We start from the raw sequence: 25,493 nt of genomic DNA, 5'->3' as shown, positions 1-25,493 counted from the left end.
CAAGAGAGAGCTCTGAAGACCAGTTTGACAGTTGGACTTGGGGCTGGCTCCCAAAGGCCAGGTACCTGCCTGAAAAAAGACAGAAAGAAAACTTTGAAAGTCCTAACATCAAGTGAAGTTGTTCAAGAAAGCCCGTGTGCAGAGTCGTCCGACGAGAACCAGTTGAGCAGCCGGTGGCTGCCGGGGTAATTGCCGTGAATGCTCTCAGAGCCCCTCGGAGTAATCCATCTTAGTCCTTTAATTCCAGGCTTCCAGATAAGGAGGCTGAGTGATGAGGAGACCGGCTCTTGTCCACAGGAAAGGTGGGTGGAAAAGCAGCTTCAGGATGGAGAGTTCTTAACCTGCAGACTGGCAGCCACACCTTCCCGGTGCCATGTTGTTTCTCTGGGGGAGAGAAGAATTCTAGCATCTGCATTAGCCCCCCAAGCTCGTGAGGGCTCAGAGATCTGAACTGCTGCCTTTCTGGAACGGAATAGTTTCCGTACAACAGCCCTTTCCTGCTGCTCCCCCAAGTCTTTCCTTCGATGGCAGGGCAGAAGTTACTCCCTACTTGGGAATCCTGGGTTCGCCTTGCACATCAGCCTGGTTGTTGCGACACTGATTCACAGAGAATGTCAGTGAGGATGGGAGAGAGAGTCACAACCACCTGTCTGCGGGGCAGAGTTTTGGCGTTTTCAGCCGCTCTGTATACGTGGAAGAATTAAAAAATTAAGAGAGAGGCCACAAATAGTTATCACAAAAACAAGGCCCTCACTCAGTACCCATGGACACTTAGTCTAAACACAGTTCGGGTTTGGTGTTTTATTTCCAGCCCACGGCGAGTTAGAAGCACGTGGAAAGCACACAGTCGTAGGGAGGAGTCGCTCCCCCTCACACCCACACTCCAGTGTCTTCCCTGGACCGGCAGCAGCATCACCTGGACCTTATGAGAAATGAGAATTCTCAGGCACCACCCCAGACCTACCATGCCAGAGCGTCCGGGTGATCGTGATGCCTACTCATGGTGAGATGTGGCAATCTATCCCAGGTCACAAGACGGCTCAGGCTCTCTTCTGTTGTACGTACAAGCCGGGAACAGCAGTGGGATGTGAAAGCAGAGCGTGTAAATTGCTCTAGTGTCCCTGTGACCTACCACTAGGCAAGCCTGTATGCCTTTCTTCTCCATTCACCTGGGGTTCACAGAAATTGGTATTTCTAGGTGCACTGAGCATGGGGGTGGGGGCACTTGAGGGAGTGGGTGTGTTTTCAGACCTGGCCCCTTGCTCTCATTGGCTGTGTGAGATTAGGTGAATGACACAACCTCTCTGAACTTCATTTCCCACACATCGGTTAAAAAACAAGGCTTAGGGGCCAGCCCTGTGGCCGAGTAGTTAAGTTCGCGTGCTCCACTTCAGCAGCCTGGGGTTTCACCGGTTTGGATGCTGGGTGCGGACCTAGCACCGCACATCAAGGCATGTTGAGGCAGCATCCCACAGAGCACAACCAGAAGGACCTACAACTAGAATATACAACTGTGTGCTGGGGGGCTGTGGGGAGAAAGCAAAGAAAAAAAAACAAGGCTGATTTCTCTGGCCCTTCTTGAAGTTCTCCAACCTTGTGCTCGTCTCTTAATTTAAGGATATAGAAAGAGATTACAGGTAAACGTTAGACTACCCATGTTTATATAACATTGGAGATGTATAAACATGTATATATAATATGCATTCTAATATATAATATATTGATATATATTATGTATCATATATAACATTATATATTGAATATATTGATATATATTGAATATATTAATATATATTATGTATCATATATAACATTATATATTGAATATATAACATAGGCACAATATATAACCTGGGACAATATCGCCCAACATTAGCCAGCAGATGGATAGGTTTGCAGTTAGAAAGGTATATTTCACCATCTGCAAGGTGTGTTAAGGAAAGATCACATTCACCTTCAGTATCTTTGCTTTAAAGTCCTAATGACTTTAATGACCCTGGAACCTAGAGGTTAGAGTGTTATTCCAGGAAAATTGAGCTGTTCCCTATACACATCAATTTCTTTTCCATGGGCATAAAGCAGTAGCAAATTAAGGAAAGAAAAATCCATGTTTTTATATCCATGGATATAAGATACATGTTGTTAGTATCAGATTGATTGGCAAACATCTTTTTTTTTTTTTTGCTGAGGAAGATTCTCCCTGTGCCAACATCTGTTGCCAATCTTCCTCTATTTTTTAGTATGTGGGCCACCAGCACAGCATGGGCGCTAACAGAGCAGTGTAGGTCCATGCTGAGGAACCGAACCCAGACCACTGAAGCAGAGTGCACTGAACTTAACCACTAGGCCACTGGGGCTGGCCCAGCAAGCATCTTTTGAAATACATATATGCTTTTAGAAGAATCACAATGTTATATATAGACAAGAGATGTAGATTTATATAGGCACACACACACATATATAGATAGATATCTTCTTGGTATTATCATTTTACGTAGCTTTTCTCAACTGCTTGTCATGGCAATGCTTCAAGCAGACACCTTCCTAATTTTCCTGCTGAGAATCTATCAAGAAAACTAGTAAACCCATATCAGAAACACAGACTGACATGTTGACTGCCAGAAAATTATTCTTTCCAGCTGAAATTTTCCAAGAAAAGGTGACAATTTAGCCTTATCCGTTTTCCTTGGTAGAAGATCACCTACGCTATCTCAGTTACTCACGGCCACAGAGCAACGACGGTTTCATGGAAAAGGCAGTTCAGTTACCGGTGAGCTATACCTCCCTGCTTAGTCTAGTTTTTATAGCAGAAAACTGAGAGCTGGTCTCATTATCCACCACATATATCATAACATTTAGGGAAGGCCTATGGGCCTCCATCCCACAAACTGCAGGATGTGTGTCTTTAGAATGAAGAAGTAAAATTTAATGGATGAGATTAATTTATTTTTATTCCATTTTTTTTCTTTTGGCTTTTTATGGTTTTGCATATGTAATGAAAGTCTAATCAGGTACTTTTTTCAAAAATGGGAACATGGTAACAGAGAAACATAATTTAGGATCCTTTTCAATTCTGCTTAAGATTCAGTAAGATGTCCCGGTAGGAGCCCTTGTGGTGGTCACTATTTTAAGGATCGCCCTGTAAACATTTACAGCTTAATCCAACATGTTCCAAAAGCGAGGCTGCCAACACACATATGATTCTCCCACAAGGTTTCATCCAGGCTTGAATTCCCTGGTGCCATCTGAAGCCTGGTACTCAGTAAGAAAGAAGAAAAGTGAATTCGATACTGGACATTTTCCATACTCTTGTATTTAAAATTCAGGGGGGCAAATTGACATTTTAATCGCACAAAGATACAGGAAATTGGAGACATAAAGCATTCATTTTCCCCAGCTTGAAAGTTTCTATCGGAAGCTTCTATATTTCACACAAAACATTGCTCTTTGGCACATGAAATCTGATGGTTTCAGAAAAGAAGAATTAGGTGTTCCTCTGATCTAGCTTATAAATGCATCTGAACCACACCTCGACGATGGTAATGCTTTTCCTCGCCCCGTGCCTTGGTATTACAGCTCTCCGGCGCCGGGTGAGGACGGGGGACATATTCTCCGCACAGGCACGAGCGCTCTCCCCTACTACCCGGCTCACACGTGGCCAGGGTGTGGCATGAACTCTCCCCCCACTCCTCCGGCATTAAACTCAGCCCCGGGACTCTCAGGGCTTAGGAAATAGCTTAGAGTGAAGAATTGTTTTCTCTGAGAGTTATGCCCGAACATTCCTGCTAAAGCAGACAGTCATCAGTTAATCTCTGTAAATGACTGCGATTTTGGCAGGTGTCAGCTGGTACAGAAATTGTTCACATGGTAAAACTTTTTTTTTTTTTTTTTTAAGCACAGGGCAATGAGAGGGGACTAATGGTGTGCCTGGCCACAGGAGTGGCTTACCTGGGATGACTTATTTCTGTTTGGTTTCTTGGTGGCATGTGGTCCCCAAGCTTGGCGGCTGAGGCAGACACAACTCATGTCCTTTCTTCAAAGGCTGACTGTAGACTCCAAAGCTCCAAATGCCATGTATTCAGAATGATCTCATACACATCATTCCCCTGGATCACCCACTGTCCTTGACACGGTGTTCTTCAAAAATGCCACTGGGTGCCCAAGGAATGTGAAGTTTTAAAATGGGTACAAAACCTGCTGGATGCTTCTGTACCATTACGTCGCCAACCAGCATTCTTTCGGAGGTGCTAGAACTCTCCAGAATTATTTTTCCTGCCTTCTTTGCTTGACTCCTAATACCGGGCGTTAGGTCCTGTAGGCATTGAAAGGGCTGAATTATTATGCTTTGAATGGTTTTGGGGTTGGAATTGTTTGTTTTTCTGCAAGGAAACTTCAGATTTTTCAGTCAGATCATCAGGAAATTGAGAATCTGTCACAAAGTTAAGGGGGGGGGGGGGGGGGTCCAGGAAAGCTCCATCCAGAGACAGAATGATTCCATGATTGACTGAAATAGAATGTTCTAGAAAAAGACATTTTCGTACTTCTGAGGGAAAGGGATGACAGGGGTTGTTCCGGGACCTGGCCCCATGGCCTTTCGCCCACAAGGCTGCTGCTTAAAATACTCAGCCGGTAAGAGGCCTCTCACATGTGTTCTGGGCCTGCGTGACTCAGGCTGTTTGTGTTCAGGTTGAGTGTTGAGGGCTGCAGGGCTGAATCAGAGTCCAGATTTGCCTTGGTGACACATGAAAAGAGGGAGCGTTGCATTTGAACTACACAAATATTATGCTGAAGTATTTTTCCTCATTTGGGAGCCAAACAGGTCTTGTTCATGATAAAATCGCTGCAGTATAGTGGGTCCTTTTTCTGGTCTGGAATTTGAGACAGTGTCAGCTGTGCCAAGGGGCCTGGCAGCAGGAAGAAACGGCAAGCCACGGAGATTTGGAACCATCATCCGAGTTATAAAATTTAATTTTATAATTGTAGCGATTGGGAGCTGGGCTGAAAGGTCGTTCTCCCACCCCCTCACTCACCCCGTGCTGGGGCGGGTGGGGTCAGGGCATCCTCTCGCTCCCTGAGGGCTGGCTCAGGGCAGGTTGGAGAGCTCTTGATCGTGGCAATGAGCAGCTGCTTCTCCAATCTGAGACCCCTTGACAATCAGGAGAATTTTATGAAATTGGTCAGTGACTTTATTCCAGCACAGGCTGAGGAAGGAGCGGGGCAGCATCCTCTTTGAAAGGCGCCCCTGTGGCGGTCCCTCGGCTCTGCTTGACGGGCCTGAGGCTCCAGTTTAAAGACATTTTGTGGGGGATTGAGGAAGGAAACAGGAGGCCCAACCCTCCTGGCCCGTCCCTGTAAGTGGCCTCTGCTGTCTGCATCCTGGTGACGGTGATTTTTGCAGAGGAGCAGGAGGAGGACGCTTGCTGTCCGTGCGGACAGTGAGGGGCCCACCTTCCCCCCACCCCTGGATTCCTGGGCCTCCTGGGGAAGCCCATCCAATCTGCTGGCAGCCCCCTCGGGGCTCCGGTGGGCCTGCCTGCTGGGAATATTGGACTGGGGACGCCAGGCTGCCACTTCCTGTCAATTCCCTCTGTAGCCGGGGCACCTGGGGAAGTCGGCTTCAGGGAAGAAAGAACGCTGGTGGAAAGCTTTCGAGGAGAGGGAGAGGGGAGCCAGAGGGGCTGAGGGGCTACTGAGGCTGGGCATTTCACAGGAAATCGGACCTCCTCAGGGGCTGTGGGTTTGCAGCCACTCCTCATTTCCTGTTGGAAGGGGCTTGCCGCTAAGCTCTAGGGCCCACTTTGCTGCCTCTCAAACCCAGTGGTTGGGTTTGCAGTAAGGAGCGGCTGTTCTGATGCCACGGCGGGGTGGGGGGGGGGGGAGGAGGGGGGGGGGGGGCACCTTTCCTGGCTGCCATAGTGTAGCCCACAGTTGGCTAAGTGCCAACAATTAATGCACCCTCTCTCCCTCCCACCATCACCACCGTCACCAGGTCCTGTGTGCCCATTGTGATCTGCCCAGTGGAGATGGGTGCAGAGGGTTGGGGTGGGTGCCAGGGCCCAGACTGGGGGAGCACCAGTGGCCAGTGTGACCAATGGGGCACCAGCCTGCTGTGAGGACAATAGCCCCGAATTCCCACTGGGAGCCAGCCAAATGTGCAAATCTCCAGCAAATCCATGTTGGGGGTGAGGGGAGAGGGAGGGGACAGACAAGAAAACCCAAAATTTGAGAAAATCCACAATACGTTTTCTGATCTCTTCCCTCCCTTCTTCCCTGCCTCCCTCTCCCCTTCCCACCCCCTCCCCACAATAGGACATCGTCAGAAACTAGATGATCAGACCAAGCCCGGGAGCTTGTCCTTTTCCGAGCGGCTCAGTGAACTGGAGCAGCTGCGGCGCACAGCTATGAGGGTCAGCCCACACCACCCAGCCCCCACACCCAACCCTCGGGCCTCCTTGAACCACTCCACTGCCTTTAACCCTCAGCCTCAGAGTCAGATGCAGGGTAAGTACCTGGACGAGCCCGCCTCCCACCTCACCCTCAGGCAGAACCCACCCAGAGCGGCCCTGCTCGTGTTCAAAGGGTGGTCTGCAGACCCACAGCCTGGGAGTTCGTTACACACGCAGTCTCCGGCTGCCCCAGACCTACCGAGTGGGATCTGTGTTGTAACAAGATCCCCAGATTAAAAAGCTCTGCTGCGTAGGACATAGAGAGGATATGGAGAGATATATCTGCGTGTAGATAACATCTTGAATTTTTTAAGAGTTAGCTTTGGCTACGCTATTTTCTTATCTAGCCATTAGGCTTGAAGACACACATACACACACACGCACACACGAAGCAAGGTGAAGGTCAGCATGTTTCAAGTTCTTATTGTCTTCAGATAATTTGTGGAGGTTGTATCTAATATACCTTCTTTTGAAAATATAAAGATAGAGTAGGAATGTCCGGGTCCCCTCACATCAAGGGTATTATTTGCAAGAAATAAATTTGCAGTCAGTACAGAATGCAGGTTTCCCCCCCTCCATGGGGCTAGCTGACAATTGCAAAAACACGGTAAAATACAGTAATTGCATAAAACCCGCGGTGCCAAAGTAGATAATCCACATAGTTCATTTACATTGTAGAAACTGCTGACGTCAATGATTATTTGCTCTGTGATACCATTTCAAATTTCCGAAATGCTGTCATTTTCTCTATGCCGTGCAGGATACAGCTGTATGTGATATGGTCACAGTAAGATTCCTTTCTCAAAGTAGCAGGCTTGTTTAACTCAAAGGAAAAGATAAGCAACACATCTAGGGGGAAGGGCAGGTGGCCAGCAATATGCCACCTGCCCTTCTGGGACAGCAGAAATTAGCTTCCCCAGGTGCTTTCTCCGTGTGAGTGGTATTGTGGGATGTGCAAGTGTCATAAGTTCTTTAGGGTTGCTGGCTCAAGAGCTCTCTCGGGGTTAGCACATGTGGCATTCTCGAAAGGCACACCCACGCTCTCGCATGGAGCCTGATGATCCAGGCTGTACGCTCTCACAATTACGTTTCTGGCGGAGGTTCTTCTGTTTGAGTGGAAATTCCCAAAGAAATCTTCCCATAAGATACTATGCACACAGCTATGAAGTGGCCTATCAGTAGAGTGGGCCTTTTGTGCACAAACAGAAACCTAAAGCTTCACTTCTGGGGGCTACCTCTCATCGACGGGCTCATCTTAAGTGTATGTAAGAAGAGATCCCATGAAATCGTTGGTTTCCCGTGCTTAATAATCATGAGTACTTCTTCAAAATACGCATATTGATTTTTAAAAATTCCAAAGTGCAAGTGTGTATGGTAAATTCGATCAAATGGCCCATTAAGTGAGAGAGATGGGCTTGGGGTGAAATGACACTTTTCTTCTAAATAGAATAAAGTTCTCGAGGAGATTCCTTGATCTTGTGTTTAGGGCCATCTCAATTCATTTTTGTCTCATCTCCAGGACTCCATTTGTAACATCAAGGGAAGAGGTCTGTTTTCTTATTCTCTCAATGCATCACTGAACATTTATACTATTGAGTTGTTAAAGAGATCTGTCTTTGTCTACTGATGTTAGAACCAAAAATATTACGCGTTTTTAAAGGCAACAGAAAATTCAACCATGTGGGGGCAAGTCAATATTGTCACGATGAAGTCAGTTTTGTTTTGGACAGTTCTGGTGAGGAATGAATCAGATCTGATTTCTCTCCTTGTCAGATCTGCTCTCTTTACCAATCAGAAGAGGGGAGGGCAAATTCTTGTCCTCAGCAGTCAGCAACTCTCGAGTGGAGGCATTATCGTGGATGGGCATTCTTTAGCTCTTTGGAATATTATATGCTTAGCAGAGTATCAGCTTTACCACGGAGCATCACTCTCTTCTTGTTCCTTTTAAAAACTTTTTACTTCTGCAGCATCTAAGAAATAACAGCTCCCTTTTGGAGTACCCTGGGGCTTAACTGCCCCTCTAAAGAATGTGTTAGCTATATTGCTGACGTTTTCTTTCTAAAATATGATTTGCTATTCAGTACTTCACTTGTAAAATTGTAGGAACAACTTTTGAAAAATAAGTATCCAGGATATTTTCATGTAAAACTACTTTTCCTTTTTCTTTCCTTTTTTTTAAAATTAAAAATAGGCTATTTTATCCTAGTCATGTTTTGAGTAGACCCTCGGGATTTTTTCCTGCTTGAAATGAGGATGTTAACAGGGATAATAGTAAAGTCTCTTTCAGCCAGAACCTTCATTTTGCTCTTGACAGGTAGGAAAATGGTTATTTTCCCGGCTTAGCTCTGGAACTTCTATATTATGTTTAAGAAGATGCTTTATATAAAAATTCAGCATGTGTTTATGGCTCTCTTTGAAATGGCAGCACTAGTTGTAAGAAAATTATCCCAGAAGTAATCACAGCAGTTCCACAGGGATGCCATACAGATGTGTAAATGTTTTCAGCATCGTGGAAATGTCAGTAACGGGGGGTCGGAGAGGTCATGGGTTTTTAGAGAGGCTGATACACCCCGTCTTGCTAGGACTTCATCAGAAGTCCTATGCCTCTCCCTCTAAGTCTGTCAGTAGGAAATCACAGATAGAGAAAAATGTCTCTATTTATCCAGAATCAGATGTGCTTGAGAATCACTCAAAATAGACGTCTCAAATTATCTGAAGCAGGGTACAGATGGGAGAGAGGAGCAGGGTGCCATGCCACCAAACCACTGTTTATTTGTTGAGGTTTTAACTATAAAAGGGCTGAGGTTAATTTCAACTTCCTATTTGACCAGGTCTTAAAATTGAACAGAAAGCCATTTTGTCATGGCTACAAATTTATGCGAGTCAAGACATCGCTGAGAACTTCCACAGCTGAGTTTTAGAATTCTTTTACAGTCACGGGAAAGAGAAAGGGCACGTGTCCTTCTGAAAGATGGAACAGGGCAGATTCTAGAGAGACAAGACGCTGGAGCCGAATCGAATCACACCTTCCCCTTAGAGATGGCTTCAGGCAACCCCAGCAAGTAATTTTAAGAATTTGACTCCTGATTTATCGAAAAAGATGAACCACACTTAAGGCTGCATAATTCCCTCCTTTCTGGGAAGATGGAGAGAGAATGATATCTGCCAGTGCAGGAAACTGTCTAAACTAGAGAAACTAAGAGGCTGGTTCTGTTGTTCCTGTGTGTGTTGCCATAAACATCAAGGCTGGAGGTTTAACTCTTTAAGTGGACCAGTTATGATCGAGTTTGGCACAGGTCAGACCTTTTGTGTGCCTTATCCCGCTCTCACCACAATCCTGTGGCATGGTTTACAGACAGAGAAACTGAACCTCAGAAGTTAGCAATTGCCCAACATTTCCGAGACCGTAAGTGACCGACCTGGACTCAAACCCAGCCCTTTCTGGCCACAAAGCCAGTGCTGATGGGATGGCAGGGTCTCCTGGGCTTTGGCTCTTGGCTCGAGAATCGATTAGACACAGGGTTGACCAATGTCAGGAAGAATCCTGATGGCCAAAGGGAAGACGGGAGAAGTGCTGGGCGGGCCATTCATTTGGTAGTCAGTCCCGTATTGAATGTGTTCTATTATTACTAGGTGTTGATGATAATAATCACTGTAGGGCCAGACTCTGTGGCGGGCACTTTAACAAATTGTCTCCTTTGGGGTCATGCACATTTGTTTTTCAAGACGGGGCGAAAAGAAAGCTTAACTCAGAATAATGAATCTCTAATTGTGAGTGATTGAAGGATTTACCGGTGGGGTGAGGGCTTCCCAGCCACTCTTTGTTTACTTTACTGGGGGCAACAGCCTGGCCTTCCTATGTGTAAGAGTCTCCCTTGTGGGGCCCGTTGGGACCAAGTCCTCCTTAATATCCAAACCCAGGCAACATCTAATCAGGCTTGAGGAGTGTGGGCACCTCACTGAGTGTTCCGTATCGCCATAGGGGGCCCTCACCTCTCCAAATCATCTCCTGATTTCTAGCATTCCAAATGATTTCTGTTTTGATGGTGGTTTTCCCCAAAAGTTAAAATTACTTTGGAAAGACCATGTTCTGGTGCTCTTGTCTGAGAAGCTCTTTGAGATACTGAATCGACTGTATTTCTGCACAGCTGTACCGGGTGCTTATGTCCACCTTTATCAGCTGGGTTGACAAAAGGAAAAAGAACTTTCTACCTTCCTGTGGGAGGAGAGAGAAATCCCCTTTCCAGCCTTGGGGGTAAAATATCAAACTACACAGCATTTCTTCCCTTCGCTTTTCCCTCTCTCTCTTTCTCTCCTTCCTTTCTCTTCTAGCAATCTAGAAGTTCAAGAACAAAGTGGAGGTGGAGGCTGATTGATTACCGTGGAAGTAGATGCTACAGTCAAAGACCAGAAATCCTCATATGTAAATTTATAAATGGTCTTCTGATGGTTACACAAAGCAGAGTATTCGAGGTGCTGAAAATCAACTTATGAGACTTGCTGTAAACATGAAAAGAGAATGATTTAAAAATAACTCTTATCTAGGTATAGTAGAGTTTGAGAGTCTTTCAAGGTCTGTAGCAACAGAATCTCACACTGAAAACAAGCCTGAATCAGGGGTTGCTATGAATAAATAAAAATAAATAAATGTAAGAAGGAAGGAAGTAAGAAAGGAAGGGAGGGAGGGAAGCAAGGAAAAATAGTGGAACGGATGCAGAATGAAGAGCTAACGTGTGGGGTTGTAACAAGCAAGTTCACCGTGCTACAGCCGCATCCCGCCCCCTCCCGAGCAGGCAGAGAGGGAACCAGTTAACAGTACTAGAAGCACTCTCCAGGCAGGAACTGAGACCCAGTTACTGTTTTCTATGTTCTTGGCTGCTACGACATAAACTATAAGTTTAACGAAAGTTTGAAAAGCTCATACTAATGAATTGCATCGTAGGCATTCAGAAAAGGGGTAAGAATGATTCGGAGAAACCTAAGTCCTTGTTTTCTCCTTTAACAAAAAGGCCCAAAGTCCTTTGCCTCCCAGCTGGCCTGTGGCCTTTGTTGCTGGAGTCTGATGTGGCCACACCATGTCCACTGCCCATTCACGCCCGTGAGTTACGTAATAGACTGAGAGGTAGCATCGACTCCATGCTCTATTTTTGGACGGGCACAGTTACCAACACAGAACTCCCTTGAACAGCACTGCTCAGATGCCTGGGATGTATTTACAAGCACCTCACAGCTAAGTACTTAATAAACCAGCCCTTCAAAGAAGCCGCCAACCTGGCGAGCTGTCAGCACCCTAGTCATCAGAACCCACATTTTAGTGGGATTGCGTTTTCAGACCAAACGTTTTCATGGATGTCATTCAAGGTGATCAGACCATGTTTTCCGGAGCGTGTTGTTAATGCCTCGTGGACATCTTTTCTAATTAAAAGAAGGAAGGGTTCACTTTAGGGCTTGATTTTAATGATGAAATATTCCTTCTGTGGATTTGAAATGTTCTGAACTTTTCCCTTATTCTTGTAACCTATGGGCCAGTGTGCACATGCACAGACACACGCTCATACACACAAAGACCCACTTGCGTACACACACACACACACACACACACACAGAGGTTTTGTTCAGAAGAGTAAGTTTTTAACAAAGCTGTAGCTGGAGCGTGTGCTTGATATGGATGGTTAAATAGCAGGAGGGTTAACCTGTAACTCTAATGGCCAAGAAAGACAGCAAAGCATAGTGACTACGAATGAGGGCTCAACAGGCAGACTACGTGGGTCCAAAACTGGTCTCCAACACATATTGCTATAGGACTTGTGGCAAATTACTTAACTTCTTAAAGTCTCAGTTTCCCTATCTGCAAAATGGGAGTAATAATTATACTTGGAGATCCTAAGACCATTGTGAAACATGAAGCAGTGGGCATTACAGCCAGCCCACGGGTAACACTTCATCCCCGTTAGCTGTTACGAATGGCGTCACCAAACCAAGTGTATTAGTTTTCTACGGCTGCTGTAACAAATCGCCACAAATTTGATGGCTTAAAACAACAGAAATTTATCCTCTCACTGTTCTGGAGGCCAGGGTCCAAAATCAAGGTGTCAACAGGGCCATACTCCCTCTGAAGACCCTAGAGAAGGATCCTTCCTGGCCTCTTTCAACCTTTGGTGGCTCCAGACATTCCTTGGCTTGTGGCTGCATTGCTCCAGGCTCTGCCTCCATCTTCACATAGCCTTCTCCTCTGTGTCATTTCCTCTTCTGTCTCTTATGAGGATGCTTGTCATGGGATTTAGGCACCACTCAGCTAACCCAGGATGATCTCATCTTATCCTTCACTTAATTATATCTGCAAAGACCCTTTTTCCAAACAAGGTCATATTCGCAGTTCTACGAGTCAGAAGGTGGACATATCTTTGGGAAGGGGGCACCATTCCACCCATTACACTAAGGTAGCAAGGATAGGGGGCATCAAGTGAGCCCCAAAATAACCTTCCCATGTCCATCCCCCAGAACAGATATTACAGGCAGGTAGATGTGAACTCAGGGTCTCATGCCTGAACACCTCTACGATGTCTTCTGGCTACTGTCATTTTCTGGAACTCAATATCGCGATGCTTTTATTTCTCAGCCAGGAAAAGTATGATTTTTTTTTCCAGATGAGATTAGATATTTCTTAATACTCTCTGCCCCTATGTAGATGGAACCAGAGGGCCCAACAGTGCTATGTAGAGAAAGAGGGCTCTGCCCTGTGTCATGGGAGCAGTGCAGACCAGGAGACAGGAGGCCTGGGTGCCTCATGCCCTAGCCCCCAAAAGCACGTGACATCGTGGATGGTAGTAACCATAGGAACAGAGGATGTCACCAAGACCACAGCCAGCCAGTTGGGATAGACTCAAGAATTTGACCTCCAGGAGCAGCTAGGCATATCACTGTTGTTTTGAACAAGCTGCCTTTTTGAAAGTGGCTTTATTGCAAGGCATTGTTGACCACACACCCATTTCAAAAGACTGGTGATTCACTTTGCATATCTCATAATCCCAAATTTACAAATCACCCGAAGATAGCCTTTCAAATTTGGATATTTAAAAAAGAAACTTTGACTGCAGCCATGAAGTAGTATTAAACTTTAGCAAAAGTTTGTACCAAGAGAGGAACAAACAATTTATGCTGATTTCATGAAAAAAAGGCTCTGGTTAGAAAGCGACTCCTGTTTTCTTGTCAGTAGCAGTTCTGCAAACTGAGTTGGTTTTACTCATTTGCATTATGTTTCCTCACGTCATGAACAGCAATGCAGGCCCACTGTAATTGGGTTATTTTAGGGCTCTTTAAAATTCAACGTGTATGATTTAAATAACTCTGAGGAACTGTAATTCTGTCTTTCCTTATTTCCCTCTGGATTTCAGAGCGGCGAAAATGTACAGAGGCAGAGAGGTTCTCTGGCCTCAATTGTCAAGAGCCACCTCCGTGTATATTCGTATTATATTTTCACATTTTACTTTCAAAGCCTTAGCCCCATAGGAGCTTTCTTATTATTGAACAATTGCCTTCAGAGCAGTAGAACAGACCAATTATTATGGAGATTAAAGATACCGATTGCAAAACTCCTGTAAATAAAATCTTCACTGACAAACCCAGTTTCTTTCCACAGACTTTTCTTCCATAATCTCTTTCTGGCAGAACATTTCATGTTTTGATACTAGAGATTCAGTTACCAACCACAGTAAATAAAACAAAATAATAAGAAAAAATAATACTATAGAACTCACCCGAAAAACAAACATTGGCCAGTCGTGTTTATTTTCTGCTTCTTTGTGTGCTCTTGAGAACTCATAAGAAATCCTCAAGCAAGGAACAGAAAAAGGAATGTTCTTAACCAATGGGTTTTTGATTATCAAGCTATGGAAAGTCTTCAGATTGAGTGGTAGACAGTTCAGGCTCTCCTAAATGGTATGGAATATAGCATCTATGTTTAAAATAAAGAAGCATTTGCAGGAGAAAACAGAACCCAAATGAGCCATGGGTAGGAGAGGTTGGGCAGCAAGGACAGTCATTTCCTCCAGACGCAGACTCAAGTGCCACGGTCCTGGACGCTATCATCATTTCACACCATCTTAGGGTCGTGTTTAGGGTTCAGAACATTCCAAATATAGTTTCAAGATTTTGAAGAGCATCTTCCAATTGTCATTGATAGCAAGAGTTAACTACCCCTTCTGTAAATGTGATTCTCCTTAAGATGGAACCCCCTGCTTTCCTACCTGGAGGGAGTATGGATGAAAGGGAGGAGGAGGCAGTGGGGGACTCTGACCCCCACATCTCATGTCACCTAACAGCTACTTGGTGGCCATGAAACCTGAGCTTTAAAACATACACCATGAACTGAAAGAGTGCTTATTTCTGCACACCTTCTTTGTTCTTTCACCCAATGTCGCCGCATCGAAGCCTCCATAAGTCCGTGGAATCAATTCTGGTCAAGAAGATTTGGGCACTGCAGTGGTGAGCTCAGTCCTTGTGCAGTCAGGAGGAGGATGCACTATGACCTTTCAACTCTAGGGTTTGGGTGTGACCATGTTGGTGTCGTAAAAGCAGAGCATCCTAGGGAAGGTTGAGTCAGCCCTCCGTGGGGCCTGGATGAGTCAGCACTACCCTGGGGGTCAGTAGCTCACTGTTCGGGGCAGTTAAGTCTCCCAGATCTGTAACTTGCTGGCTCCCACAGCAGAAGTAGTCCTCTTTACAGTTCCATTCGCGTGTTCAAGCTGAGTCATTCCAAGGCCAGACCCAAGACCCAGAGAGCTCTACTGTGCCAATGCCTCGTTCCATCTTTTGAAGGGCTACATACACACTCTTATAGGGGATTTTAAAAGAACATCTTGAGGTCAAAAGAGAGGAAGAAATAATCTGACTAGTGATTGCATTTCTTGGAGTTGCAGGTCATACCAGGGAAGCGAACATGGCTGTTTTATGAAGTCTCATGGGGTTATTGCACTGTTGTGGCCACTCACACTCCATTAGTGCATCTCTCTGTACATATCAGATGGCAAATTATATAATGATAAAGTTATTAAAATATCTGTAAAAGTCAGCACAAGCTCAAGGGCTTGACTTGGCGTTTCTGCCCCTTAAGTGGTTTATTTAGATCGCTCCTCTTGAGGTCTGTTAATCTTCATCCGTACTTTGTTGTTAATTGCCTGCTACGTGGAACAACGGTAATTGCCTGAGTTTTAAGCCGTGCTTCTGTTGGTTGTCCAACAGGGCTGGTGTCTTAAGGATGAACGCAGACATTTTTGAAACATGCAATTATTTTCCCCCTAGTTTTGAAACTGCTGCATGTGTCTGTGGTGGTGTCTGTACCTGAGTGGTTACTGGAGGAGTGGCTACAGCGAGATGATGACAAGGACGTTGCCTGGTTCACACATTTACCAAAGGCAATAACAAAATAACTACAGCTCACATATATAGAAAGGGCTGATGCTGTTGGTTCATTCAATCCCCACCACCAGCCACCCATGAGGGGCATGACGTGCTCCTGAAGGGTCCTGCCTGCTGTGCCTGCTTAGCCGCTGGGCAGCCATGTGACCTGGCACTCTTTTCTTTACCACCAAGTCCCAGGCCCCTTGTCTACCATGTAAGTGATTAACGAGGTGGTCTTACACTCTCACATTCTGTGATTCTGGAGACTGCTGCTCCCAAGGATTAACAGCCACGCCTAAGATGCTGAGGAACGCCAGTGGGGATGTCCCCGAGCCCCTCACTCTGCTGCCCCTGATTAAAAGGCTCTTTTTTTCCATAATATTTTTGCTGTGCGATCAGGCTTTCTGAGCCACCATATGTTGCTAAATGAGAGAAGTCATTGCCCAGACGCGGATCTGTTTAATTTAATGTGATTTTCCACAATTTACAAAGCATGACTTTAAAATTGAATTTGCGCAAAATTACGGATGGCCAATTCAGGTGGAAGGGAGAGGAAATCTTGTTATTCTTATTCCAGAATCTCTTCCCGATTTCCTCATTTGATTCTTTCACGCCTTGGGGGAGGGGGTGGGGGGAGACGCATTAGATGGTCTGTAAGGATTTTCTCTTCTTTCTCACTCTCTCCCTGGTCATTCATGGCTCCCTCACAGGGAGACACAGCAGCCTGGGGATGTCAAGGCAGCATGCCACTTCTTCTGTCCATCCATCCCATCAGTCAGGATAGAGCTGTTCCTCCCATCTTATCATCAAAGGGACACAGAAGGGACCCCCCAGAATGCACTTTACGAGGAAAGCAGAATCTAGATCCATAAATTAATGCTAAAATCTGTATGGCAGATGATGGGTATGGACTTTGGAATTCAAATCGCAGGTTGGCCACTTCCTAGTTATGTGACCTTGTGAGAATTACTTAGGTCCTCTGCTCCACTGTTCCCCGTCTGTAAAATGGGCATGATAATAATAGTCCCAACTCACTGGAGAGTTGCGAGGATTAAATGAGTTAATATGCCAAAAGCCCTGGATGCCTGGCACACAGTAAGCATTGCATGTATTTTCTCATGACCTCCTGAACTTGTGGCAAGGATTGAGATATATTTTTGTCAGTATTTAGCAAAGAGCCATATTTAATACTAAATAACTGGCCAGCGTTATTCTTTCTACTGTTATTGCTATTACTGTGCCCTTGTTGGTGGCGTTGGTGTGTCACCAGGGCATTGCACATCCGTCCTTGCACGTGAGCCACACGGCTACTCCGTGATCATTACCTTCAGTGTCTCCTTATTCCCCAGGAGTGATGACAGCCCTGGGGCAGATCAGGCCAGTGGTGGTTTTAGCGGTGTGTTCAATGCAGTTCTGTTTCCTTGGGCAAACTCTAACAAGAGAACCTATAACCACTGTTCCACAAGATCAAATGGGAATGGAAAATGGTTCAAATTGAAAGGAACCTTGAACTTCTTTGCTCAAAGCCCTTTCTTTTACTCATGAGACACTCGTGGCCCAAGCAGCATCAATGATTGGCCCAGTTGGAGGCAGACCTGAACTCCCAGTCTTGGGACTCCTGGTCCAGTGCTCATCCTGTTGGTCCATCCTGCCTCTGCCTCAGAGGTGGTCATAGAACATAGTCTCTGCCGTCAGTATGGAATGCTCATTAGGACATTTAATCGTGCTCTGCCTGCTACTGCCGTTTTCTAAAAGTGTGCTGTCTCCACAGTGAGGTGCTGGAGTCCCATAGTTGGATTCTATATCATGTGCTTCTTTATGTCTCTATTTTCAAAATGTTGAATTTCATACTTAAGGAATAGGCATTTTTTTAAAAGGCAAGGATAGATCTCAAGGCCGCCCTTCGTCCTTCTCAGCTCCACCAAGTGCCCCCAACCCCGCTCCCTGGGGGGAGCAAGCAGCTGCAGGGAGGCTGGCGGGACACTCCCTGACCACAGGGCCCACGTGGGCAGCACTCAAGGATGAACCCTGACCCCTCCCCTTACTTGCATGAATTGGACACATTCAGAGAATGTGAATGGTCAGCCTCTTTGGCATTTTTAATGAACCATCTACAAAAGGATTTCTTTGAACCAAGTTTCACCTTCCTGTGTGATTTTAAGTAAATACCTCCCTGTGCCGATTCCGCCCACAAGCCCGGGCTTTGAAAGACTGCTTGCGGCTTGGGCTGGCGGGCCAGAAGCAGACCAGCAAACAGGTGTGCGAGAGTGACGGGGCAGAGTCGGAGAGCCACAGCTGTGGGAACGCGGCAAGGCGGCTCTGGCAGGCCGGGGCTGGGAGGGCTGGGGGCTGGTGCTGAGTGACAATCCCCTCGTCCCAGCTCAGGATGCGGCCGCCAACTTCACGCCATTTACTCCCTGCACCGTGCCTGGCAGTGGGAGTTCAGGAGCTAGGCCAGATACAGGCGTCCCTGCGACGGCCACACCCTTGTCCGTGAATTCAGGGTCAGGGACACAAATGGCAGGGCCAAAGCTACCCCAGGAATGTCACAGGAATCCCACGAGCAGAGACAAATGCCCTCTCAGAGGCAGTGCATTGATAAGTAGCTTCTGGGCCCCCTTGCATTACTGAGACTTGGGGACTCCGAAGTCACTTCTAAATGGAACCTAGTTGAGAGTTACTCAGGAGAAATGGGGACTTGAGGCCCTCGCTAACTAGCCGTGTGGATCTGTCATCTCCATCTTTGCCTCCCCTAGCCTGTGGCTCTTGACGTGTCCGGACTGCACTCCCCTCCCGAGGGGCCTCAGCTCCAGGCCGGGCATGGCTCTCGGGGCTTGCCTCACGGTCTGAGAATCACAAGTTTCTAAGGAACAGATAAGAGGAGGCGGCCAGTGAAGGGGAATGCTGTGAAATAGCCCTTTCTTGCTCAAAGAAACGGATCCACTCAGAAACACAGCATTCAGCCATGTTACAAATTTTCTCCCAGGAGTAATGATTTCCCCTGATTCAGGCAGTTCTTACAGTGACTTTGAACTTCTGACCACTGGAGATGAGTGGATCATAGAAAGCAAGACCAGAATGAGATGGCCAGCCCCCTCATTAGACAGACGAGAAACTGGAAGCCCAGAGAAGTAAAGTGACTTGTCGAAGATCACACAGACAGCTCGCGTGTTCAAGCGCTCGGCTTTTCTCTGCCCGGCCTCCCCGGCTTGAATCCCTTCCCCGTATTTGGATACAGCAAAGGGAACCTTCCTGAGAAGTCCCTTCAAAACAGCACTTATGTGAGAGAGGGGCTGTTGGAACAAGATTGGGCAAACCCCAGTGTGCCTCTGTGCGCTGCTCCACCCAGTTTCTCATCTTTATATTACAGAAAAAAAAAAATCTCAAATAACCCAAACAGGCAGGGTCTGATCTGCAGACAGTCTGCAGGCATCCGCCCAAGAAGCTGCCGGTCGGCTGGTCCATCCTCCTCTGATTTATGTTGTGTGTGTTAAGCCTTAAATTGTTGAGACTCTGGCTGGCTGCAGTGGTATTACTGGAGGGCTCTTGCATGTTTTCAGCTCTCAGAGCTGGCTCCGGTACTGGAGGTGTTGGCCCCAAATCAAGTCCAATCTCACACCTGTCTGAGACAATGAGCGCCTTGTTAGACACATCTCCAGGCCAGGCGGCTCAGGCTGCTTATTTTTCACATTCAGAACAGGGAGGGGGGGGGGGGGGGGGCACTGGGGGCCAGGGAGAAGCCAAGTCGAGACTAGGAAATGCTGGGGTTGGCTGCCTCCCTTGCCCCCTCCTCCTCCACCCTCCCTGTCCACCCTCACCCCCATTTATACACTTTTCTTTATTTTTGGAAATTAAAAAACAAACAAACAATACCAACAGTAGCCCTCTCATACAGGGGAATTTCCTACTGCAAAACAAGGAGCTTGGGGCCTGCTGGAGAGTAAATTCAGTCATCTCAGGAGGTGAGCAGTGCCGTGGAGAAGCGGGGTGTGTGGGTAGGGGGGTAGCGCCCCTGGCGCTGAAACATGAGCCCTTGCCACGCGATGGGGTCTGTCTGGGGAAGGTTTTCTCTTCTCTGTTTTCCCTTCCATTGTTGACATGTCAGTGACGGGAGCAGAAAGCAGAGAACTTTTTCCTCGGCTCTACATTGCTCACTGATGAAATAGCAAAGTGTTCTGCCCCGGTTCAGCCTTCCTGTCCTTTGCTATCAACAGAGAAGACAGGGCTGGCCACCAGCAGTTAAGTCTGTGGACCTTTGCAAACCCAGCTTTCCAGGGACCCTGATTCGAGGTAGCCACTGGACACGACCTCTTCTCGTCCAGGTTGGCACCTCTCAAGGCTACCGGCTCTGGATGGTTGTTATTCAGTCAAGCCATCTGAAATGAGTTTTTTCTCATAGGACTGCACACCGTGTGGAGGCCCTTAGGATAAGACTCAAGAAAAGAGTTTCCCAGAGTAATGAAAGCCACTCTTTCCTGCAAGACCCCACCAGAGGGAGGCCACGTAGGAGAACCTAGTGATTCCTTTCTCGTGCCACTGTCATCTTGGGGGCTTGAGCAGCTCAACAAGTCTGCCAGCTTCCATCTCCAAAAGCAAGGCTCTTCCCTGAGCTGAGAGGAATTTGGGTCCCAGTGGTCACCCCATGCTGCTTGTCCTCCAACACAAGACAGGCAGCCCCCATCCTTGTCAACTACAAATAACTATTTAAGCACTAAGCCCCATTGCTGACTCTTATCTTCAGCCTGGAGACACAGCAGGGGAAACATGCATGCTGTTTATTTCATCCGAGACCTTCAGGGATGAAGTGGGGCCCATCCATTTTTCTTAGAGTAATTCACTTTTAACTCAGCCACCCAAGTATCTTTATATACATATCAGCCAACATCCCCAGAGGGACAAAACGACAACTTTTCAGAGGCAGCAGAGTGAGGTGTGGCAAACGGCAAAGAGTGATAGAAAATCTGGAGACTTCTGGCTCCCCTCCAACCTGGGTTTGAATTCCTTCTATGGGACCTTGAGCAACAATGCGTGTGAAGACCCTGTGCAGTGGGAGGTGGTATCCCTGTTGAGACGTTAGCCTTCAGGAAGGCCAGGGATGGCGCTGCACAGCCTCCCCTCAGGCCCGTGCTCCTCCATGAGCCCACTCTGTCTGCACATGCCACCTGTGGGGGAATGTGGCTGAGGAAGCAGATGGTGCCTTTTCAGGCCAACTCACGGCCAAGGAGGGCCTGATACAGAAATAAAAGACGCTACCTACTGAGCTCACTTCAACCACTGATTTCATAGCTCCTTCTCAAGCTTCCTGCCTCTCTTAGGGCCATGAGACTTTCCATTCCTCCCCTGAGCCCATCCATGCTATGAAATGACCAAAGTCAAATGGACGAGCCAGCGGAGGGAGGCTGGGGCACTGAGGTGGCTGTGACTGCTGTCTTCTTACCTATCTTCTCCTCTCGCCTCTGAACGCCCAGGGCCAGCCCTGCCCACCAGCTTGGGTCCATGCTGGTGTCCTACCCAGAAGCCTCCTTCCCGTCATCCTCCAATCCCGCTTCCCCCAATCCTGCCATTCTTCAGGACACCTCGCCTGCCCCATCTCCTTCAGGGTATCTTTGTCCCCACTGAGGACCAAACTGACTCCCTGCCCCAAGTCCTGGGCCCATCATTTCACCCCTCTCACTTGGCCATCTCCCCGTTCGCTGCCCTCCATTGTTACCCGATAGAGTGTGTGTTTGACTGCTCTGTCCCCAGCTGTCTTGGGCTCCTGGGCAGCAAGAACTTGAGATTTCCCTCTGTGCTGTGGGATCAGCGAAACATCAAAACTGACCGATCAGATGCCCGCCAGGCAATCAACATGGAATGTGCTCCCTGAACCCCACGCACTCCACCTTCCCCTCCCCATCTGGGATCGTGCTTCCGAAAAATGACAAGTTGTCCTAGAAGTCCCAGGCAGGCAGGAACTCTCTCTCCAACTTTTCCAGACCCCCCCCCACCCCCAGCCCGGCTCTCCAGGTCAGTGATCAGTGGGAGTCATTGAGGAGCATGTCCCCTGCTCTCAGGACAGCAGGTCAAAACTGGCTATTTGCAGGTTTTAATCCCAATTTCAAAATCTCCTGCCCCGAATGATTTCCTTCCTCCCAAAGCACCAGCTCTCGGGGAGGGCCCTCTGCTTCTTATTCCTTGATCTGCCCTTTCTCCGTCTCACAGAGCCCAGCTGGGAGCCTGCAGGAGAGAGCCTGGCTGGTCCCAGCAGGTGACAGCATACCCATCCCTCCCTGGGCCTTTCCCTTTGCTTTTGTGACAAGGAGAAAAATGGGAAATCTCAGTGCTTCTTGACCTTCTGACCCCACTACCTTCTACAGCCTTCTGTTGACTAAAGCCAGTGGGCTACCCTTCCCTTTTGCTGCCCCCCCACCCCCCAGGCCACACTCTCTTGTGTCATCTTCTTTCTTTCTCATCTTCCTTCTTCCTCAAACAGCTCACTTGAGGCTGTCTTCCAAATACCCAAACATGGTTATACACATTTAATTAGAGATTTGGACCCCAAAGTAAGAATAGGTTGTTTATCCACTACTTCCTTGTGGTCCCATCCCCCCCCATCTCACGACTGTCTCTTCGGCACCTGCGTCCTGCCCCCTGCCCCCGTGTTCAGGTATCCGTGTTGCCTCTTTCCCTAAGAGTATTCCTAGATTCTTCGTGGTTCCAGCACTTATCAAATCCATCCTTCCAAGTTCACTCTATCTTTGCTAGCCATCTTACTGCCCACCCTAATCACAGTCTCTCTCCCAAAGTGACCCCTTGATCCGCCCCAGGGCCTCAGTTTTTCCCAAGACTGAAACATTTCATTGGCAACACCTAACATGGACAACAGAAGTCAAGGGACCCCTTCCCCCATTCGCCTTCGCATCGTCACATTATAGTTTTCAGCTGGTGGGTGAAGGACCATTCCAACCCATCTATACCGCCCCACTGGTCTCTGTCTGAAAAAAATAACAAAATGTGGGCCAGCAGAGGGAAAGCTGTTCGTTACCCTCCTTGTCAATCTTCTCTTTTGCCTTCGTTGTCCCCTCTTCCCTCGGTTCCTCAGAAGCCTCTTTTGTTCCAATGAAGGGCAAAGTACTTTGGACATGTTGTTGAGACTGGTTAGGTTTTTTTTTTCAAAGAAGACAGGAAGTTCCTGTTTATTGGAAAGGTTGTTCGTTTCAAGAGACGTTACAGAGGCAAGCAGCTATAAGATGATTTCTCGCTGCCTGTTTTCGGAGTGGCACACAATACCAAAAAATAAGCCAATGAGAGAGAGAGTCACTGAACACAAAGGGAGATGTTATAATAGGCTTTTGTTGGTACTTGCATTTTCTTGTTGGAAAACAGAGCAGAGCCCCTGAGGTGCTGAGGTGCGGACAGAAGCCTGATGTTATCGGGCCCCTAGAAATCCTGCCTGGAGTCCAGTGGCAGGCGGCATCCAGAACTCCGAGAGATGGAGGCAACTGGTCCTGCTCAGTACAAACGGTGCTTTTAGTCTTTCGTAAACAGCCTGTGCCCCAGGGCTCAAATCCTTCAAAAGTTTGCCTAGGTAATTGCGTTTCATTGCTGTCTGGCATGTGCTCATCAGTCTAATCTGGAGGTTCAGACAGCCAGGCCAAAGCTTGCGAGACTGGAGGAGAACGAGCCCGTGAATTTAATCCACTTGAAAGACAGACTAATACAAGTGCGGCTAACTCATTATTTTAAGTGATGTGAGCAGAAAGGGGTATGGCACTTTCCATAAAAGGGTTTAAAATCAGCACGTTGCAGCCACTTGGCAGTTTAAGGCCATTAGAAGAAAAGGCGGAACCAGGGAGACGATGTGATGCTGCCACCTCCTTGCTTCTGGAATTTTGCCTCCTCCCCCACGGCCGCCCCTAAAACACAAAAGGAGGGGAAAATGGTAACCTCCCGCCCCCTGATTTTGACTTGGGTTATTCATGATTTCACAGCAACAGACGCCAACTTTTATTTGAGATTTGGGGTTGTTTGGACTTAGTTTCAGGGTAGAACGGAGACATAAATGGAGTAAGGACTTTCCAATCAGTCCCACAAAGCTCAGAATCCCAGCCCTGTCAGCAGGAAAAGGTGCTCCTCCCCAGCATCCATTGGGCACTGGGCTTGATGATTACTTCTTTTTTTTTTTTTTTTTTTTTTGAGGTTTAGACCAGTTTTTTCATTTTGTCAGTAAATGGTAACTAGGTTGGGGGGGGAAATGGCTTTGATCATCATATAGTAAAAACAGCGCTCTACAAAGAACCAGAAGGTCTGTCCTTGCCCTGTCACCTCTCCTCTCCACCCTTTCTCCGAGATGGGGCTGGCTGGGAAAGTCTCCGAGGTTGCTTTCTGCCCTATCATTCCATGAGATGTTGGAATGAAACCTTAGAAATGTTGACAGTGATTTGCATCATTATCTCGTTACATGTGACTCATGCCCGGGAAGCTGGGACCAGGCAAGCACTAGCCTGTCTTTTCCCAGGTGGCAAAGCCAATGGTCAGCTCAGGAGTGACCTTGTTGGTCACTGACACCTGCGGCTCAGCCAGGGCTCGGTATGCCAGCTCCAAGTCTGGGTGGCAGGCCATGAGACTGTGAGAAAGCAGTTGTCCCAAACCCTGGCATGGGGACGGAGTTCTCCTGGGCACATCACGACTGCTGACGCCATGCCGACAGATGGATGGCCTCCAGCCACCCCAGCATTCCCACAGGGGCTCCAGAAGGCATCCCACCATAGCCCTTATCTCTTCGCACCCCTCAGTTTCATCTGCACTCTGCCCCAGGCACCGTGCTGCATTAAATTTCTCTTGAGTCTGAGGGCACCTCTGGAAGTCACATCTATGGCTTGTCATCATGGTTTGACTTGGTGGCTGAAAACCACCGTGGTGGTGTGCACCTACCCTGGGCTGGGTTTCCCTAAGGCACCACTGACATTTGGGGCCCGATCATTCTCTGCTGTAGGGGGCCATGCTGGGTACTGTGGGATGTTTCACAGCAATCCTGGCCTCCACTCATTAGATACCAGTTTCTCACCCCTGTTGTGAGAAACAAAAATGTCCCAGACATTGCCCAACATCCCCTGGAGGAGAAATCGCCCCTGTTTAGACCAGTCTGGGAAATTCACAAGGATTTAGTCAGTCCACACAGGATGTTAACACTTGCAACAAATGGGAGTCGCTTGGGTGTCTTTCCGGGCAGTAAATCCATTTTGACTCCTACTTCTCCTGGTCTCTAGGATCTCTGTTCTCCATAGGGCATCCCTTGTGTTGAGCAAGAGTTTCCTAGCTGTCTGCTATCTCAACCTCTACCTTTAATTTTTTTTTTAAATTCTCCCATTTTAGTCCAAGTCACTGAAAACCTCCTGCTTCTCTGAGAAAGCCTTCCTTGACCTTGTAAATCAAAGCAGTTCTCTGGAGGGAGGTTTCCCACTGCTGGGCTCAGTATCATCTTTCTCAGGGTGACCTCATCTATTAAAGTATGAAGGTTGTATTTGAAATGCCATTTACTTTCTCTAAGTCAATAACTGAAGCTGTGGATCTTTAGATCATCAGAGGTCTGCTTATTACCAAGAGTTTTTGCATGTGTGTGTCATTTTTTAAATCGAGATCTGTGCTGGAGTTGAAAAGAATTCCGGC

At 47.3% G+C, this 25,493-nt stretch overlaps 1 protein-coding gene across 4 annotated transcripts in view; it reads left to right on the top strand.

The window, feature by feature from the left end:
• Window positions 1-25,493, top strand: part of RUNX1 (RUNX family transcription factor 1) — a 244,831-nt gene that overhangs the window by 194,365 nt on the left and 24,973 nt on the right. For 3 of the 4 annotated variants that reach the window (XM_046647979.1, XM_046647977.1, XM_046647976.1), the window contains one exon: window positions 6,310-6,501. The exons of the other annotated variant lie outside the window; for it this stretch is intronic. In XM_046647979.1, the coding sequence (XP_046503935.1) occupies window positions 6,310-6,501 (192 nt within the window). The remainder of the gene's footprint in view (window positions 1-6,309; window positions 6,502-25,493) is intronic. 4 annotated transcript variants of the gene reach the window in all.

This window comes from Equus quagga, chromosome 21 (assembly GCF_021613505.1).
Source record: "Equus quagga isolate Etosha38 chromosome 21, UCLA_HA_Equagga_1.0, whole genome shotgun sequence".
Classification (NCBI taxonomy): Eukaryota; Metazoa; Chordata; class Mammalia; order Perissodactyla; family Equidae; genus Equus; species Equus quagga.
This window is presented reverse-complemented; position numbering and strand designations above follow the sequence as displayed.